Below are 18,155 nucleotides of genomic sequence, written 5' to 3' on the forward strand. Positions count from 1 at the left end.
GTACCTGGAGACTCCCAGGAACACCAAGAACCTCTAGAAGCACCCCAAGACCCCCAGGAGCACCCCAGGGGCACACCAAGGGTACCCAGAGACACCTAGAACACCCCAAGACCCCCAGGGGCACCCCAAGACCCCCAGGGGCACCCCAAGGGCACACCAAGGATACCCAGAAACACCTAGAACACCCCAAGACCCGCAGGAACACCCCAGGGGCACCCCAAGGGTACCCAGAGACACCTAGAACACCCCAAGACCCGCAGGAACACCCCAGGGGCACCCCAAGGGTACCCAGAGACACCTAGAACACCCCAAGACCCCCAGGAGCACCCCAGGGGCACCTGGAGACTCCCAGGAACACCAAGAACCCCCAGAAGCACCCCAAGACCCTCAGGAGCATCCTGTGGGCACCCAGGAGCACCCCAGGGGCACCCCAAGACCCCCAGGAGCACCCCAGGGCTCTGGGTTTCTCCCGCGGGCTCTGGTTTTGTTCCCCCCCCCGGACACCGGGGTCCCCCCGCTGACCCCCCGCCCCCCCCGTGACGCGAGGTGCCCTCCCCACCCATAAAGGTGCTGGGGGGCTGGCGACGGCGTTTTGGGGGGAATCCCGGAGGTTTTGGGATCGGCCCAAAGAGACGCCAGGGCGGGGTGGAGTGCAAACCATTTTATTGGTGGTGTGCGCTGGGAGCGCCAGGGCCCTACTGGGAGCACTGGGGCCTGTACTGGGAGTGCTGGGACCCGCGCTGGGAGCACACAGGAGCGGCACTGGGAGCCTCAGGGGCTATACTGGGAGCACTGGGCCCATACTGGGATTGTACTCGGACAGCTGCAGCCCAGGCTGGCATTGTACTGGGAGCACAGGGCCTGCACTGGGAACACTGGGGCTCATACTGAGCTCCTACTTTAACTGTAGCTCAGGCTGGCATCATACTGGGAGCACTGGTGCTATACTGGGAGCGCTGGGGTCCATACTGGGATCTGACTCAGACGCTGCGGCTCAGGTTGGCATCGTACTTGGGAGCACTGGTGCTATACTGGGAGTGCTGGGGTCCATACTGGGATCTGACTCAGGTAGTTGTGGCTCAGGCTGGCATCGTACTTGGGAGCACTGGTGCTATAGTGGGAGCGCTGGGCCCATACTGGGAGTGTGGCGGCCCGTACTGGGATCGTGCTCAAAGAGCTGTGGCTCAGGCTGGCATCATACTGGGAGCACTGGTGCTATACTGGGAGCGTTTGGCCCCATACTGGGATCACACTCGGAGAGCTGTGACTCAGACCGGCATCGTACTGGGAGCGTGGGGGCCCATACTGGGAGCACTGGGCCCATACTGGGGTCGCGCTTGAAGAGCTGCGGCTGAGGCTGGCGCCGTACTGGGAGCGCTGGGCCCCTGCTGGGCCGTACTGGTGCGCTCAGGGGCCGGGGGGGTCCCCGTCGCCCCCCCGCACCAGCAGCACCGGCCCCAGCCCCTCCGTCAGCACCTCCAGGAACTCCAGGTCTGGCCGCGTCAAGGGCGCTTCCCCGGCTTCCCGCTTCCCCCAGTTCCCCCAGTTCCCCCCAGTTCCTCCCCCATTTCCCCCCACTTCCCCCGTTCCCCCAGTTCCCCCCACTTCCCCCCACTTCCCCCCGTTCCCCCAGTTCCCCCCAGTTCCCCCAGTTCCCCCCACTTCCCCCAGTTCCCCTCACTTCCCCCAGTTCCCCCCAGTTCCCCCCCCGTTTCCCCCCACTTCCCCCCGTTTCCCCAGTTCCCCCCGTTCCCCCCAGTTCCCCCCAGTTCCTCCCCCATTTCCCCCCACTTCCCCCGTTCCCCCAGTTCCCCCCAGTTCCCCCCGTTCCCCCCCCGTTTCCCCCCACTTCCCCCAGTTCCCCCCACTTCCCCCAGTTCCCCCCCCGTTTCCCCCCACTTCCCCCAGTTCGCCCCGTTCCCCCAGTTCCCCCCGTTCCCCCCAGTTCCCCCCAGTTCCTCCCCCATTTCCCCCCACTTCCCCCCAGTTCCTCCCCCGTTTCCCCCCATTCCCCCCAGCTCCCTCCGTTTCCCCCCCATTCCCCCCCATCCCCCCATTCCCCCCATTTCCCCCCCGCTTCCCCCCCAGTTCCCCCCCGTTCCCCCCCATTCCCTCCCAGTCCCCCCCTCCCCTCCCCTCCCCCCAGGATACAGTTGTCGAGGGGCCGGGGGGGCCGGGGGGGGGGCGGGGGGGGCAGGTCCAGCAGCACCAGCCGGGCCCCCCCCGAGCGCCGCCCCACGGCCTCGTTCAGCCGCTCCGCCGCGTGCATGCGCCGCACGTTGCCCCTGCCCCGCAGCCCCGTCACCACCAGCGCCACCGGCACCACCAGAGCCACCGGCGCCACCAGGGCCACCAGCGCCACCGGCGCCCCCCGGGGCAGCCCCACATCCCTCCCTCCCAGTACAGACCAGTGCCCCCCAGTGCCCCCCGGGGCAGCCCCACATCCCTCCCTCCCAGTACAGACCAGTGCCCCCCAGTGCCCCCCGGGGCAGCCCCACATCCCTCCCTCCCAGTACAGACCAGTGCCCCTCAGTGCCCCCCGGGGCAGCCCCACATCCCTCCCTCCCAGTACGGACCAGTGCCCCCCAGGGCAGCCCCACATCCCTCCCTCCCAGTATGGACCAGTGCCCCCCGGGGAAGCCCCACATCTCTCCCTCCCAGTACGGACCAGTGCCCCCCGGGGCAGCCCCACATCCCTCCCTCCCAGTACAGACCAGTGCCCCCCAGTGCCCCCCGGGGCAGCCCCACATCCCTCCCTCCCAGTATGGACCAGTGCCCCCCGGGGCAGCCCCACATCCCTCCCTCCCAGTACAGACCAGTGCCCCCCAGTGCCCCCCGGGGCAGCCCCACATCCCTCCCTCCCAGTACAGACCAGTGCCCCCCAGTGCCCCCCGGGGCAGCCCCACATCCCTCCCTCCCAGTACAGACCAGTGCCCCCCAGTGCCCCCCGGGGCAGCCCCACATCCCTCCCTCCCAGTACGGACCAGTGCCCCCCGGGGCAGCCCCACATCCCTCTCTCCCAGTACGGTCCAGTGCCCTCCCCATGACCCCCAGTACAATCCCCGGCCCCCCATCGCGGCCCAGGGCACCGCCCCAACACCCTCCCAGTACATCCCAGTGCCTCCCCAGTCCCCCCAGTGGCACTCACGGGCTGGGACCCCGGCGGGGGATGCCGCCTCCCTCCTCTACCTCCTCCTCCTCCTCCTCCCCCGCGCTGGGGGCCTGCGACGGGGCGGGGCCTCCCTGTGACATCACCGGCAGAGCCCTCAACGCCTCGTGACGTCACCCCCGCCCCGACACGCCGCCCCGCCGCGCCGCGCGACGTCACCTGCGCCTGCCGCATCTGGCGCAGCATCTGGGAGCGCTGCTCCATCATCAGCGTCCGCTCGTAGGTGTACGCCGAGACGTCGCTGTCGTGCTGGGGGGGCAGGCGGGGGTCGGGGGGGCACCCAGGGGCGCCGGGGCCCCCCCCGGGGCGGGGGCGCGGGGTCTCACCAGCTCCACCACGTGGGTCTGGGCCGGCAGCCCCCTGCGGCGGGCGACGGCCTCCAGCAGGCGCCGCAGGCGCAGGCTGTTGTCCTCCAGCCGCGCCACCGTGAACAGCCGCACCCGGCACCCGCGCCAGGCCTGCGCCGCACCCTCAGCCCGCGCCGACCCCGCCCGCCGCGCCCACCGCACCCACCCACCGCACCCACCCCCGCACCCACTGCGCCCGCCGCGCCCACAGCCCCCGCCCCAGCACCCACCGCACCCACCCCCGCACCCACCCCCGCACCCACTGCGCCCACAGCCCCCGCCCCCAGCACCCACCGCACCCACCCCCGCACCCACCCCCCCACCCACTGCGCCCGCCGCACCCACAGCCCCCGCCCCAGCACCCACCGCACCCACCCCCGCACCCACAGCGCCCACAGCCCCCCGCCCCAGCACCCACCGCACCCACCCCCGCACCCACCCCCGCACCCACAGCGCCCACAGCCCCCGCCCCAGCACCCACCCCCGCCCCCATAGCCCCCCAGCCCCCGAGCCCCCCCCACACCCATGGCACCCACAGCCCCCAGCCCCCCTCATCCCAGCCCCCGACTCCCCCCAAGCCCCCCCACAGCCCCCCCAACCCCCCCACCCCAGCCCCCCCCAGCCCCTCGCAGCCCCCGAGCCCCCCCCCAGCCCCTCCCAGCCCCCCGCAGCCCCCAACCCCCCCACCCCAGCCCCCCCCAGCCCCCCCCAGCCCCCCCACCCCAGCCCCCCCCAGCCCCCGAGCCCCCCCCCAGGCCCCCCAGCCCCCCCAGCCCCCCGCAGCCCCCGAGCCCCCCCCCAGGCCCCCCCAGCCCCCCGCAGCCCCCGAACCCCCCCCCAGCCCCCGAGCCCCCCGCAGCCCCCCCCGGTACCGGGTGCTGTCGCAGCAGCAGGGGCAGCAGGGTGAGCAGGCGCCCGTCGCCCACCACCCACCAGACGTCCAGGGTGCCCCCCGGCGCCCCGGCCCCCAGTGGCCCCTTGGCCACCAGCAGCGCCCGGCCGCCGGACCCCGCCACGCGCAGCAGCTCTGGGGGGACAGCGGGGCTGGGGGGGGCGGGGGGGGGGCCCCGGCCCCCACCCCCTGGGTCCCCTCACCTGCCCCCGGCCCCCAAGTCCCCTCCTGCCCCCCACGTCCCCCCCAAGTTCCCCTGTCCCCGTGTCCCCCACATTCCCCCGTGTCCCCCCCAAGTCCCCCTGTCCCCCCGTGTCCCCCACGTCCCCCCCAAGTCCTCCTGTCCCCCCGTGTCCCCCACGTCCCCCTGTCCCCGTGTCCCCCACATCCCCCCAAGTTCCCCTATCCCCCCGTGTCCCCCACATTCCCCTGTGTCCCCCCCAAGTCCCCCTGTCCCCCCGTGTCCCCCACGTCCCCCCCAAGTCCTCCTGTCCCCCCGTGTCCCCCACGTCCCCCCATGATCCCCCAAGTCCCCCTGTCCCCATGTCCCCCCCATCCCCCCAAGTCCCCCTGTCCCCGTGCCCCCAAGTCCCCCCCAAGTCCTCGTCCCCATGTCCCCCACGTCCCCCCAAGTCCCCCTGTCCCCCCATGTCCCCCACGTCCCCCCCAAGTCCCCCTGTCCCCGTGCCCCCCATGTCCCCCCACGTCCCCCCGTCTCCCCCTCCCCTCCCGCCCCCCAAGCCCCCCCACGTCCCCTCCCGCCCCCCAAGCCCCCCCGGCCCCGTACCCACGAATCGGCGGGCGGCGGCGGGGTCGTGCCGCCGGCGCCAGCCGTGGGGCCAGCCCATCAGGACGGCGTTGGGGCGCAGGGCCCCCAGCCCGCAGCCCTGCACCAGCGCCGCCAGCCCCGGCCCCCGCCCCGGCGCCACCAGCACCTGCACGAAGCCCCGCGCCCCCGCCCCCGCCAGCCCCGCCCGCAGCGCCTGGGGGCGGGGGGCGTCAGGGCGGGGCGCCTGGGGGGGGGCCGCCGGGACCCGCCCCGCAGGGACCCCAGCCCATAGGGAGCCGGCCTATAGGACCCAGTCCATAGGGACCCCACCCTATAGGGACCCAGCCCATAGGGACCCAGTCCATAGGGACCCCACCCTATAGGGACCCCAGCCCATAGGGACCCAGTCCATAGGGACCCCACCCTATAGGGACCCCAGCCCATAGGGACCCCGGCCTATAGGGACCCCAACCCATAGAGACCCCGCCCATAGAGAGCCAGGCCTATAGGAACCCAGCCCATAGGGACCTGCCCATAGGGACCCCAGTCCCTATGGAGCCAACCTATAGGGACCCAGCTCATAAGGACCCCAGCCCATAACACCCAGCCCATAGGAACTACAGCCCATAGGGATCCCAATCCATAGGGAGCCAGCCCATAGGGACCCAGGGCTATAGGGACCCACCCCTCAAGGACCCTAACCCATAGAGAGCCAGCCCTGTAGTGACCCCGTCCTATACGAACCCGCCCCACAGGGACCCTAACCCATAGGAACCCAGACGTATAGGGACCCAACCCGCAGGGACACAAGACTATAGGGACCCCAGCCTATAGGGACCCTCCCCGCAGGAACCCAAGGCTATAGGGACCCCAGCCTATAGGGACCCTCCCCGCAGGCACCCAAGGCTATAGGGACCCCAGCCTATAGGAACCCTCCCCGCAGGGACCCAAGGCTATAGGGGCCCCAGCCTATAGGGACCCAACCCGCAGGGACCCCAGCCTATAGGGACCCTCCCCGCAGGGACCCAAGGCTATAGGGACCCCAGCCTATAGGGACCCAACCCGCAGGGACCCAAGGCTATAGGGGCCCCAGCCTATAGGGACCCAACCCGCAGGGACCCAAGGCTATAGGGGCCCTGACGCACAGCGACCCGGGGCTATAGGGATCCACCCCGCAGGCACCCAGCCCCATAGGGACCCACCCCCACAGGCCCCCAGATCCATAGGCCCCCAGCCCAGCTCTATAGGTCCCCAGATCCATAGGCGCCGGGCCCGTAGGCCCCCAGGCCCGTACCTGCTCGGCGGCGCGGGCGCGGGGCTGGTCGCGGGGCAGCTCCCCGGGCAGGACGGAGCCGACGACCGTCAGCCCCTTGCCCGCCTGCAGCTGGGCGGCCAGGGCCAGCAGCTGGGGCTGGGTGGCTCGCAGCTCCTCGTCCAGCTTCTGCAGCACCAGCAGCTGCGGCCTGGGGGGCGGGGGACCCCCGCGGGGGGGGGGGGGGGAGCCCCGCGGGGGGGGGGGGGGCGTTGGGGACCCTCTGGGGACGCTGGGGACCCCCCTTGGGACAGCGTTGGGACGTTGGGGACCCCCTGTGGGACCCAGGGGACGGCAGGGGGTGTTGGGGACCCCCCCGGGGACACCGTTGGGAATTGGGGACCCCCTGGGGTCCCAGGGGATGGCAGGGGGGTGTTGGGGACCCCCCCAGGGACAGCGTTGGGGCGTTGGGGACCCCCTGCAGGACCCAGGGGACGGCAGGGGGTGTTGGGGACCCCCCCGGGGACAGCGTTGGGGCGTTGGGGACCCCCTGTGGGACCCAGGGGACGGCAGAGGGGTGTTGGGGACCCCCCCAGGGACAGCGTTGGGGCGTTGGGGACCCCCTGTGGGACCCAGGGGACGGCAGGGGGTGTTGGGGACCCCCCCGGGGACACCGTTGGGAATTGGGGACCCCCTGGGGGTCCCAGGGGACGGCAGGGGGGTGTTGGGGACCCCCCCGGGGACACCGTTGGGAATTGGGGACCCACTGGGGATCCCAGGGGACGGCAGGGGGTGTTGGGGACCCCCCCGGGGACACTGTTGGGAATTGGGGACCCCCTGGGGGTCCCAGGGGACGGCAGGGGGGTGTCAGGGCCCCCCCCGGGGACACCGTTGGGAATTGGGGACCCCCTGGGGGTCCCAGGGGACGGCAGGGGTGTTGGGGACCCCCCCGGGGACACCGTTGGGAATTGGGGACCCCCTGCGGGACCCAGGGGACGGCAGGGGGTGTTGGGGACCCCCCGGGGACACCGTTGGGAATTGGGGACCCCCTGGGGGTCCCAGGGGACGGCAGGGGGTGTTGGGGACCCCCCCGGGGACACCGTTGGGAATTGGGGACCCCCTGGGGGTCCCAGGGGACGGCAGGGGGGTGTCGGGGACCCCGTTGGGAATTGGGGACCCCCTGGGGGTCCCAGGGGACGGCAGGGGGTGTTGGGGACCCCCCCAGGGACAGCGTTGGGGCATTGGGGACCCCCTGCGGGACCCAGGGGACGGCAGGGGGTGTTGGGGACCCCCCCGGGGACACCGTTGGGAATTGGGGACCCCCTGGGGGTCCCAGGGGACGGCAGGGGGGTGTCGGGGACCCCCCGGGGACACCGTTGGGAATTGGGGACCCCCTGGGGGTCCCAGGGGACGGCAGGGGGGTGTTGGGGACCCCCCAGGGACAGCGTTGGGGCGTTGGGGACCCCCTGTGGGACCCAGGGGACGGCAGGGGGGTGTCGGGGACCCCCCCGGGGACACCGTTGGGAATTGGGGACCCCCTGGGGGTCCCAGGGGATGGCAGGGGGGTGTTGGGGACCCCTCAGGGACAGCGTTGGGGACCCCCTGTGGGACCCAGGGGACGGCAGGGGGTGTCGGGGACCCCCCCGGGGACACCGTTGGGAATTGGGGACCCCCTGGGGGTCCCAGGGGACGGCAGGGGGGTGTCGGGGCCCCCCCCGGGGCGCTCACCTCCAGCTGGGGGCGGGGGGCCGCCCGTCCTCCAGGCGCAGGAGGGCGAAGCGGGCGGCGCTGAGGGAGAGCCCGCGCAGCCCCTCCCCCACTCGCTCTGCGCCCTGCGAGGGGGGAAGGGAAGGGAAGGGGGGGGTCAGCCGCAGCCCCGGGGGGCACGCGGGGACCCCCAAGCGGGGCGGGGGGCCCCCCCTCACCCGCGGTACTCCAGGTACTTGTAGGCGGTGGCCCCGATGCCGATGGCCAGGAGGGCGCAGTACCAGCAGGTCACCAGCATCAGCCCCAGGCACAGCCCCGCGCCCGCCAGCGAGACCCCCCTGCGGGGAGCCGGGGGTGGGCGGGGGGTCCCGGGGACCCCCCCGGGGGGGCCGGGGCCGGGGGCTCACCAGTGGTAGAGGCGGCAGCGGGGGCTCCAGCCGGGGGTGGGCAGCAGCCCCTGCAGGGCGCAGGCCAGGTTGAGGCCCAGGTAGGAGCTGAGGCAGAACCTGGGGAGCAGGAGGAGGAGGAGGAAGGGAGGAAGGCGGCGTCACCGCCTGCGGGGCGCGGTGAGGCGGGCGGCGGCGGGGGGCGTCACCGCACACGGAGAGGACGGGAGCCAGCAGGTCGAGGGAACCCAGCAGGACGCCCAGCTCGGCCACCGCCGTCGTGGCCGCCAGCGGCCAGAGCCGCCCCCGCCCCAGCGCCTGCGGAGCACAGGGGGACGCGGTGACGACGACGCCGCCGTGGTGACGAGGAGGCCGCGGTGACGCCAACGCCGCGGTGACGTCGGGGGGCTCACCTGGGGCAGGGGGAGGGCGCGGGTGCGGGCCAGCCCCCGCAGCAGCCGGCTGCCCCCCAGCAGCGCCTGCAGCCCGGCCCCCACGGCCGAGAGCAGGGCCCCGGCCAGCGGCACCCAGGGGGAGGGCCAGGAGGCCGCCCCCGCCACCGGCGTCCCCCGCAGAGACCCGCCGAACCTGGGGGGGGACCCGGCTGGGACATCGGGGACATCCACGGGGACCCCCCTGGGGACAGCGGTGGGAATTGGGGACCCCCTCGGGGGGCACAGGGGTGTTGGGGACCCCCCTGGGGACAGCGGTGGGAATTGGGGACCCCCTCGGGGGCACAGGGGTGTTGGGGACCCCCCTGGGGACAGCAATAGGACATTGGGGACCCCCTCGGGGGCACAGGGGTGTTGGGGACCCCCCTGGGGACAGCAATGGGATATTGGGGACCCCCTCGGGGGCACAGGGGTGTTGGGGACCCCCCTGGGGACAGCGGTGGGACATTGGGGACCCCCTCGAGGGCACAGGGGTGTTGGGGACCCCCCTGGGGACAGCAATGGGACATTGGGGACCCCCTCGAGGGCACAGGGGTGTTGGGGACCCCCCTGGGGACAGCAATGGGACATTGGGGACCCCCTCGGGGGCACAGGGGTGTTGGGGACCCCCCTGGGGACAGCGGTGGGAATTGGGGACCCCCTCGGGGGCACAGGGGTGTTGGGGACCCCCCTGGGGACAGCAATGGGACATTGGGGACCCCCTCGGGGGCACAGGGGTGTTGGGGACCCCCCTGGGGACAGCAATGGGACATTGGGGACCCCCTCGAGGGCACAGGGGTGTTGGGGACCCCCCTGGGGACAGCAGTGGGACATTGGGGAGCCCCTCGGGGGCACAGGGGTGTTGGGGACCCCCCTGGGGACAGCGGTGGGACATTGGGGACCCCCTCGGGGGCACAGGGGTGTTGGGGACCCCCCTGGGGACAGCAATGGGACATTGGGGACCCCCTCGAGGGCACAGGGGTGTTGGGGACCCCCCTGGGGACAGCGGTGGGACATTGGGGACCCCCTCGGGGGCACAGGGGTGTTGGGGACCCCCCTGGGGACAGTGGTGGGACATTGGGGACCCCCTCGGGGGCACAGGGGTGTTGGGGACCCCCCTGGGGACAGCAATGGGACATTGGGGACCCCCTCGGGGGCACAGGGGTGTTGGGGACCCCCCTGGGGACAGCAATGGGACATTGGGGACCCCCTCGAGGGCACAGGGGTGTTGGGGATCCCCCTGGGGACAGCAATGGGACATTGGGGACACCCTCGGGGGCACAGGGGTGTTGGGGACCCCCCTGGGGACAGCGGTGGGACATTGGGGACCCCCTCGGGGGCACAGGGGTGTTGGGGACCCCCCTGGGGACAACAATGGGACATTGGGGACCCCCTCGGGGGCACAGGGGTGTTGGGGACCCCCCTGGGGACAGCGGTGGGACATTGGGGAGCCCCTCGGGGGCACAGGGGATGGCACGGGGGCGTTGGGGACACCCCTGGGGGTGTTGGGGAGCCCCTTGGGGACACTGGGGACTCTTTAGGGACGCCACTGGGACACTGGGGACCTCTCTAGGGCTGTAGGGACACACCAGGAACACTGGGGAAGCCCCTGGGGACACCGGGGACCTTCTGGGGCCACCATTGGCACACCAGGACCCCCCTAAGGGGGGGGTGACCCCCCTGGGGACACCAGGACCCCCCTGGGACATGACTGGGACATCAGGGACCCCCCTGGGGACACCAAGACCCCCCCGAGGACACAAATGGGACATCAGGGACCCCCCTGGGGACACCAAGACCCCCCCGAGGACACAAATGGGACATCAGGGACCCCCCTGGGGACACTGGGGACCCCCCGGGGACACAACTGGGACTTAGGGACCCCCTGGGGACACCGCGGACACGAATGGGACATCAGGGACCCCCTGGGGACACCGGGGACCCCCGGGGACACGACTGGGACATCAGGGCCCCCCCGGGGGACCCCCGGGACACTCACTTGTCCCGCAGCAGCTGCCCCTCGACGGAGGCCCCCAGCAGCAGGGCCGCGCTCAGGTCTGGGCTGTCAAGGAAACGCCCCCCCAAAACCGGCACCCCCACCCCAAAACGGGGTGACCCCCCCCAGGGCACACATGGGGTCGCTGCCCCCAAACCCCCCCAGAGCGCCCCAAAACAGACCCCTTACCCCCAGGCGCTCCCCCTCCTTTGGGGGGACGCTCGTTTCAGCCTGCCCCCCCTGCCCCCCCCAGGTTTCGGGGCCCCCCCTAAGGGGTGGGGGCGGATGCAGCCCAGGGCGGTGGCCAGGGCGGCCCCCAGGCTCCCGGCCGGGACGGAGCGGGCGACGTCGCGCAGCTCCCCGGAGCGGCTGCAGCCCCACAGCACCCCTGCCCCCCACACCTGGGTGTCCCGCCCGCAGCCCCCCGGATGTACCCCACGCCTGGGGGCCCCCCCGGATGCCTGGGTACCCCCTCGGAGACCCAGGTCCCCTTCCAGGGTGCCCGGGGCCCCCCCGAATGCCGGGGCCCCCCCACGTGTTCCCTCCCAGACGCCGAGTCCCCTCCTTGGACCCCTGGGTCCCTCCCTCCCAAACACCCTGGGTGCCCCCCCAGATGCCTGGGTCCCCCCGGACACGCACCCCCTGGACCCCTGGGTCCCCCCTCCAAGGCCGGGGTCCCCTTCCAGGATGCTGGGGTCCCCTCCTTGGTCCCCTGTGTCCCTCCCGAACGCCCTGGGTGCCCCCCCCGACACCTGGGTCCCTCCCGAACGCCCTGGGTGCCCCCCCAGACACCTGGGTCCCCTCCCGAACGCCCGGGGTGCCCCCCAGACACCTGGGTCCCCTCCCGAACGCCCTGGGTGCCCCCCCCGACACCTGGGTCCCCTCCCGAACGCCCTGGGTGCCCCCCCAGACACCTGGGTCCCCTCCCGAACGCCCTGGGTGCCCCCCCCGACACCTGGGTCCCCTCCCGAACGCCCTGGGTGCCCCCCAGACACCTGGGTCCCCTCCCGAACGCCCTGGGTGCCCCCCCGACACCTGGGTCCCCTCCCGAACGCCCTGGGTGCCCCCCGGACACCGGGTCCCCTCCCGAACGCCCTGGGTGCCCCCCCCAACACCTGGGTGCCCTCCCGAACGCCCTGGGTGCCCCCCCAGACACCTGGGTGCCCTCCCGAACGCCCTGGGTGCCCCCCCGGACACCTGGGTCCCCTCCCGAACGCCCTGGGTGCCCCCCCGGACCCCTGGGCCCCCCCCGAGGCCGGGGTCCCCCCACTCACCCGAGGCGGTGGGCAGGCTCAGCCCCAGCAGGACCCCGAAAGAAGAATCGTCGTCCTCAGCCTCGCCTGGCCCCTCCCACAGCCCCGGCTCGGGGGGGCGGGGCCACAGGTTCTCTGTGGGGCGGGGCGGGCCACGCCTGGGTCCCTCCCGTCCGCACCCCCACCCCGCCCCGGCCTCCCCCTCCCCGTGCCCCCCCCCCCAGACTCACGCGCCAGCAGCCGTGCGCTGGGCCCCGGGAAGGCCGGCCGCCCCCCCGGGTGCCGTTGCCCCCCCTGGGGCAGGGCTGGAGGCGGCCGCCGGGCTGGGCGGGCAGGCAGAGCCTGGGGGAGCGGGGAGGGGGCCGTCAGCGCCTCGTCAGGGCCACGCCCGCCGGTTTTGGGGGGGGGGGGGAAGGGGGGCGACTCACCCGTGGGGGGCCCCCCGGCAGGGCGGCGCGCAGGGCCCCCGCCTGCAGCCCCAGCAGGGCCAGCAGCAGCCCGGCGGGGCCCAGGGGGGCGGCGCGGGCGGCGGGCGGGGCGGCAGCCCCCAGCCCCAGCAGCCCCAGCAGCCCCGCCCCATAGCCCCGCCCGTTGTTCAGCCGGCCCCCACGGCCCCGCCCCGGCAGGATGGCCGCCTGGGGGCCAAGTACACCTGCGAGAGAGGGGTGAGACACCCGGGCCCCGCCCACCTGGCCCCGCCCACCCGGCCCCGCCTGTTGGCAGGAGGCCACACCCCCAGGAGTCTCCTCCCCCAGCCCCGCCCCCTTCAAGACACCCGTGCCCCCAATGCCCCCCCCATGTGGAAGAAGGAAGCCCCACCCCTCTTATCAGGCCCCGCCCACTCCCCTGGCGTCTCTCAAGGCCCCTCCCCTCCCCTCAGGCCCCACCCACCACCCCCAGGCAGCCCTCCCCTACAGCCATGCCCCCATGAGGCCCCGCCCACTTAGCTGCACCCCCACTTAGCCACACCCCTCCCCTGTGGCCACGCCCCCTCCCCTGTGGGCACGCCCCCTTCCCATGGCTCCCTCCCCTTGTGGCCACGCCCTCTCCCCTGTGGGCACGCCCCCTCCCCTGTGGGCATGCCCCCTTCCCATGGCTCCCTCCCCTTGTGGCCACGCCCCCTCCCTGCCTGGCCCACCCCCGGCTCCGCGGCCCCGCCCCTTAAAGGGCCCCGACCCACCAGCAGGATCTCGGCGGCCCCCAGGGCGGCGGCGGCGGCGGCGAAGGCGGCGCTGAGGAAGGCGCAGAGCCCCACGGCCCCCCCTGCCTCGGGGCCCAGCCGCCCCCGACAGCAGCCCCAGGGGACAGCCCCCTGCCACGCCCACCCGTGACATCAGCGGGGGCAGGGCAGGGGTCCCCCCAGCACCCCGCCCCGCCCGCCCCCCCCCACGCTCACCGGGGTCGAGGCCGTTGGTGGCGATGGCGCTCAGGGACACGGCGGTCAGCACGGCCTGGGGGGGGGAGGCGCGACCCCTGACCCCCGGTGACCCCCGGTGACCCCTCCCCTCTGCCCCCCAGCTGGCTTGACCCCAGGTCCCACCTGTGACCCCCGACCCCAGATGTGACCCCCGACCCCATGCGCAACCCCGAGCCAGGCACCATCCCAGGGCACGACCCCCGACCCCTGACCCCCGGGTGTGACCCCTGACCCCAGCAGTGGCCCTGCATGTGACCCCTAACCCTGGGGCATGACCCCCCCCCCCCCCCAGGGAAAAGCCAACAGCAGCACCCCCGTGACCCCAGGCCACGCCCCCCGACCCCTGACCGCGCCCCCCGACCCCGGGGCACTCACGCAGGCGCCGAGCAGGAGGGCGATGGCGGCGGCCTGCAGGACCCCTCCGGTGCCCACCACCCAGGGCAGGCGCAGCACCAGCACCAGCCCCAGCAGCGTCTGCAGGGAGGGGGCCGCCACCCCCCGCAGCGTCCCCAGCAGCCGCCGCGCCTGCGCGGGGCACCGTCACCCGCCGCACCCGCCCCGGGGGGGCTCCCCGCTCCCCCCCACGGGGTCCTGGGTCCCCCTCCGGGACACCTGGGTCCCCCCCAGGGACACCTGGGTCCCCCCCCCGAACACTGGGGTCCCATCTCCCAGACACCTGGGTCCCCCCCCAAACTCCTGGGTCTCCCCCGGGACACCTGGGTCCCCCCCCAACACTGGGGTCCCCCCCCAGACTCCTGGGTCCCCCCCAACACTGGGGTCCCCCCCTGGGACACCCGGGTCCCCCCCCAGACTCCTGGGTCCCCCCCAGGACACCTGGGTCCCCCCCCTGACACTGGGGTCCCATCTCCCAGACACTTGGGTCCCCCCCAAACTCCTGGGTCTCCCCCGGGACACCTGGGTCCCCCCCCAACACTGGGGTCCCCCCCTGGGACACCCGGGTCCCCCCCCAGACTCCTGGGTCCCCCCTGGGACACCTGGGTCCCCCCCAACACTGGGGTCCCCCCCCGGGACACCCGGGTCCCCCCCCGGACTCCTGGGTCCCCTCCCGGGACACCTGGGTCCCCCCCAACACTGGGGTCCCCCCCGGGACACCCGGGTCCCCCCCCCGGACTCCTGGGTCCCCTCCCGGGACACCTGGGTCCCCCCCCAACACTGGGGTCCCCCCCTGGGACACCCGGGTCCCCCCCCAGACTCCTGGGTCTCCCCCGGGACACCTGGGTCCCCCCCCCCGACACTGGGGTCCCATCTCCCAGACACTTGGGTCGCCCCCCAAACTCCTGGGTCTCCCCCGGGACACCTGGGTCCCTCCCCCCAACACTGGGGTCCCCCCCTGGGACACCCGGGTCCCCCCCCAAACTCCTGGGTCTCCCCCGGGACACCTGGGTCCCCCCCCCGACACTGGGGTCCCCCCCGGGACACCCGGGTCCCCCCCCAGACTCCTGGGTCTCCCCCGGGACACCTGGGTCCCCCCCCCGACACTGGGGTCCCATCTCCCAGACACTTGGGTCCCCCCCCAAACTCCTGGGTCCCCTCCCGGGACACCTGGGTCCCCCCCCAACACTGGGGTCCCCCCTGGGACACCCGGGTCTCCCCCCAGACTCCTGGGTCCCCCCCGGGACACCTGGGTCCCTCCCCCCAACACTGGGGTCCCCCCCTGGGACACCCGGGTCCCCCCCCAGACTCCTGGGTCTCCCCCCAACACTGGGGTCCCCCCCTGGGACACCCGGGTCCCCCCCCAGACTCCTGGGTCTCCCCCCAACACTGGGGTCCCCCCCTGGGACACCCGGGTCCCCCCCAGACTCCTGGGTCTCCCCCCAACACTGGGGTCCCCCCCTGGGACACCCGGGTCCCCCCCCAAACTCCTGGGTCTCCCCCGGGACACCTGGGTCCCCCCCCAACACTGGGGTCCCCCCCTGGGACACCCGGGTCCCCCCCCAGACTCCTGGGTCCCCCCCACCGGGACACCTGGGTCCCTCCCCCCCAACACCGGGGTCCCCTCTCCCAAACTCCAGGGTCCCCCCCGGGTCGCCCCCGGCCGCCGGGGTCCCTCACCGGGGCGCGCCGTCGTCGCTGTCGGGGCTGAGGGCGCTGTACGGGGCGATGCGCCGCAGCAGGGCGGGGACGCGGGGGCGGGTGGCCAGCTCCTCCTGCGGGACGGGGCAGGGCGGGGCGCGCTCGCCAGGGGTCCCTAACGAGGGGCCGCTAACGAGGGGCCGCTAACGAGGGGGCGAGGACTCACCTCGAAGAGCGCCAGGTTCCTGTCGGAGGCCAGGCCGGCCTCCGGAGGGGTGGGGCGTGCTGCGGCCCCGCCCCCTGTCCCGGGCTCGGCCCCGCCCAGGGGCGGAGCTGTGCAGGGGGGGCGTGGTCTCCTCGCTGGGGCTGGGGCTGGTGTCGGAGCGGGGGGGCGGGAGCTGGAGGGGGAGGGGGGCTCGGGGCTGCTCTCCGAAGGCTCCGCCCCTCCCCGCCAGGGCCGCGCCCCCAGCCCCGCCCCCGACATGGTGAGGTCAGCAAGGCGGCGGTGAGGTCAGCGATGAGGTCACCCAGGACCTGCGCCGGGTGGGGGGAGAGAATGAGAGGGAGAAAGCGCCCGGACACGGCCCGAGTGGGCGGGGGAGAGCACGGCATTTTGGGGGAAATCCAGGCAGTTTGGGGGCAGACAGGGGTTTGGGCGGGAAACCAGGGATTTTGAGGGGAAAACAGCCGTTCCGGGGCAACACTGACTTTTTGGCGGGGAAAGGGGCGTTTTGGGGGAAACAGCCACGTTCGGAGAGAAAATGATTATTTTAGAGAGAAAATACCCATTTTAGAGGAAAAACAATCATTTTAGAGGGAAAATACCCATTTTAGAGCGAAAATAACCATTTTAGAGCAAAAATAACCATTTTAGAGGGAAAATAACCATTTTAAAGGCAAAATAACCATTTTAGAGAGAAAATAGCCATTTTACACAGAAAATAGCCATTTTACAGAGAAAATGCCCATTTTAGGGGGCAACACAGACAATTTTTGCAGGGAAAAGGGTATTTGGGGGGAAACGGCCATTTTGGGCGGGAAACAGGCATTTTGGGGGGCAACAGCTTTTGTTTTCCAGAGAAAAAAGCATTTTGGGGGGGGAAATAGCAACTTTCGGGGGAAAACAACCATCTTGAGGGAGAAATAAATATTTTGAGGGGAAAAGTTGCCATTTGGGGGGCAAGTAGCTTGTTTTGGGGGGGAAACTGCCACTTTTGCTGTGAACAGGCATTTCGGGGGGAAATATCAATTCCGAAGAGAAAAATTGCCATTTTTTGCAGAAAAAACGGGTTTTTGGGTGGGAATCAGCCATTTTTAGGAAGAAAGTAACAATTTTGGGGGCAAAGAATACATTTTGGGGGGGAAACAGCCATTTTGGGGGAAACCACCACTTTGGTGCAGCGCGTGCCGTTCTGGCACAGAACCCGCCGCTTTGGGGGATAAACCAGACATTTTTATGAAAAAAAACCCCACATTTTAGAACAAAGAAACCAATTTTTGGAGAGAAAAAATACACCGCTTTGGGGAAAAAACACCATTTTTGGAAAGAAAGCACCGTTTTGGGGGCAGAACGGCAGGTTTGTGACAGACACCACTGCCGCACACCGCATCGGCGCAGGGGCTGCCGCTTTGGGGCGAAAAAAGGCACTTTGGGGGGAAAAGCGCCCCTTTGAGAAGGAACAAACTCACTTGTGGCAAAATAAAAGTCATTTTGGGGGGAAAAAATGCCATTTGGGGGGAGGAACGGCTGCGTGACGGCAAAAACCAACGCTTTGCGGCAAAGCGTGCCGTTGTAGTACAGAATCTGCCGCTTTCAGGGAAAAACAGGAATTTTTGAGGGCAAAAAAGCCATTTTGGGGAAGGAACCTCCCACTCTGGGGGGAAAAAACCACATTACAGGGAAAATACCCACCTCCGCGGGGAAAAAAGCAATCCCCGGGGAAAAAGAAATCCCATTTTGGAGAAAACAGCCTCTTCGTAGCAGAAACCAAGAGTTTGCTGCAGAAAGTACCAATTTGGGGCAGAATCGGCCACTTTGGGGGAAAAACTGCCATTCTGAGGGAAAAACTGCTGCTTTGAGGGAAATACAGTCGCTTTGGTGAAAAACAGCTGCTTTTGGGGGAAAAACGGCAGCTCTGAGAGAAAATTGCTACTTTGGGGGAAAAACTGCCATTCTGAGGGAAAAACTGCTGCTTTGAGGAAAAACTTCTGTTTTGGGGGGAAAAACTGCCATTCTGAGGGAAAAAACTGCTGCTTTGAGGGAAAAACTGCTGTTTTGGGGGGAAAACTGCCACTCTGAAGGAAAAACTGCCGCTTTGAGGGAAAAACTGCTGTTTCGGGGGAAAAACTGCCACTCTGAAGGAAAAACTGCTGCTTTGAGGGAAAAACTGTCACTTTAGGGGAAAAACTGACGGTCTGAGGGGAAAACCGGCTGCTTTGAGGGAAAAACTGATGCTCTGAGGGGAAAACTGCTGTTTTGGGGGGGAAAATGGCTGCTTTGGG

The 18,155-nt window shown here is 71.3% G+C and overlaps 2 protein-coding genes across 2 annotated transcripts in view; one reads left to right on the forward strand and one right to left on the reverse strand.

Moving 5' to 3' along the window:
- The window catches only part of LOC142074580 (solute carrier family 12 member 6-like), an 11,328-nt gene extending 10,763 nt beyond the window's left edge, over positions 1-565 (forward strand). Inside the window, exon 19 of the mRNA XM_075135279.1 lies at positions 547-565. Within this exon, the coding sequence (XP_074991380.1) occupies positions 547-565 (19 nt within the window). The remainder of the gene's footprint in view (positions 1-546) is intronic.
- An 81-nt stretch (positions 566-646) lies between these two features.
- On the reverse strand, positions 647-16,351 carry LOC142074564 (solute carrier family 12 member 6-like). Its single transcript, XM_075135262.1, is given in 28 exon segments — positions 647-1,493; positions 2,152-2,285; positions 3,149-3,243; positions 3,329-3,418; positions 3,496-3,627; positions 4,389-4,543; positions 5,196-5,391; positions 6,472-6,640; positions 8,158-8,242; positions 8,245-8,261; positions 8,355-8,474; positions 8,544-8,642; positions 8,737-8,840; positions 8,936-9,110; positions 10,953-11,010; positions 11,239-11,337; positions 12,224-12,337; positions 12,433-12,474; positions 12,477-12,545; positions 12,630-12,854; positions 13,379-13,481; positions 13,483-13,514; positions 13,599-13,653; positions 13,995-14,143; positions 15,694-15,787; positions 15,880-15,951; positions 15,953-16,038; positions 16,041-16,351. Coding segments are annotated over 28 exon segments (2,952 nt in total). The 5' UTR covers positions 16,138-16,351; the 3' UTR covers positions 647-1,407.
- Between the last annotated feature and the right edge of the window lie 1,804 nt (positions 16,352-18,155).

This window comes from Calonectris borealis, chromosome 38, assembly GCF_964195595.1.
Source record: "Calonectris borealis chromosome 38, bCalBor7.hap1.2, whole genome shotgun sequence".
Lineage (NCBI taxonomy): Eukaryota > Metazoa > Chordata > Aves > Procellariiformes > Procellariidae > Calonectris > Calonectris borealis.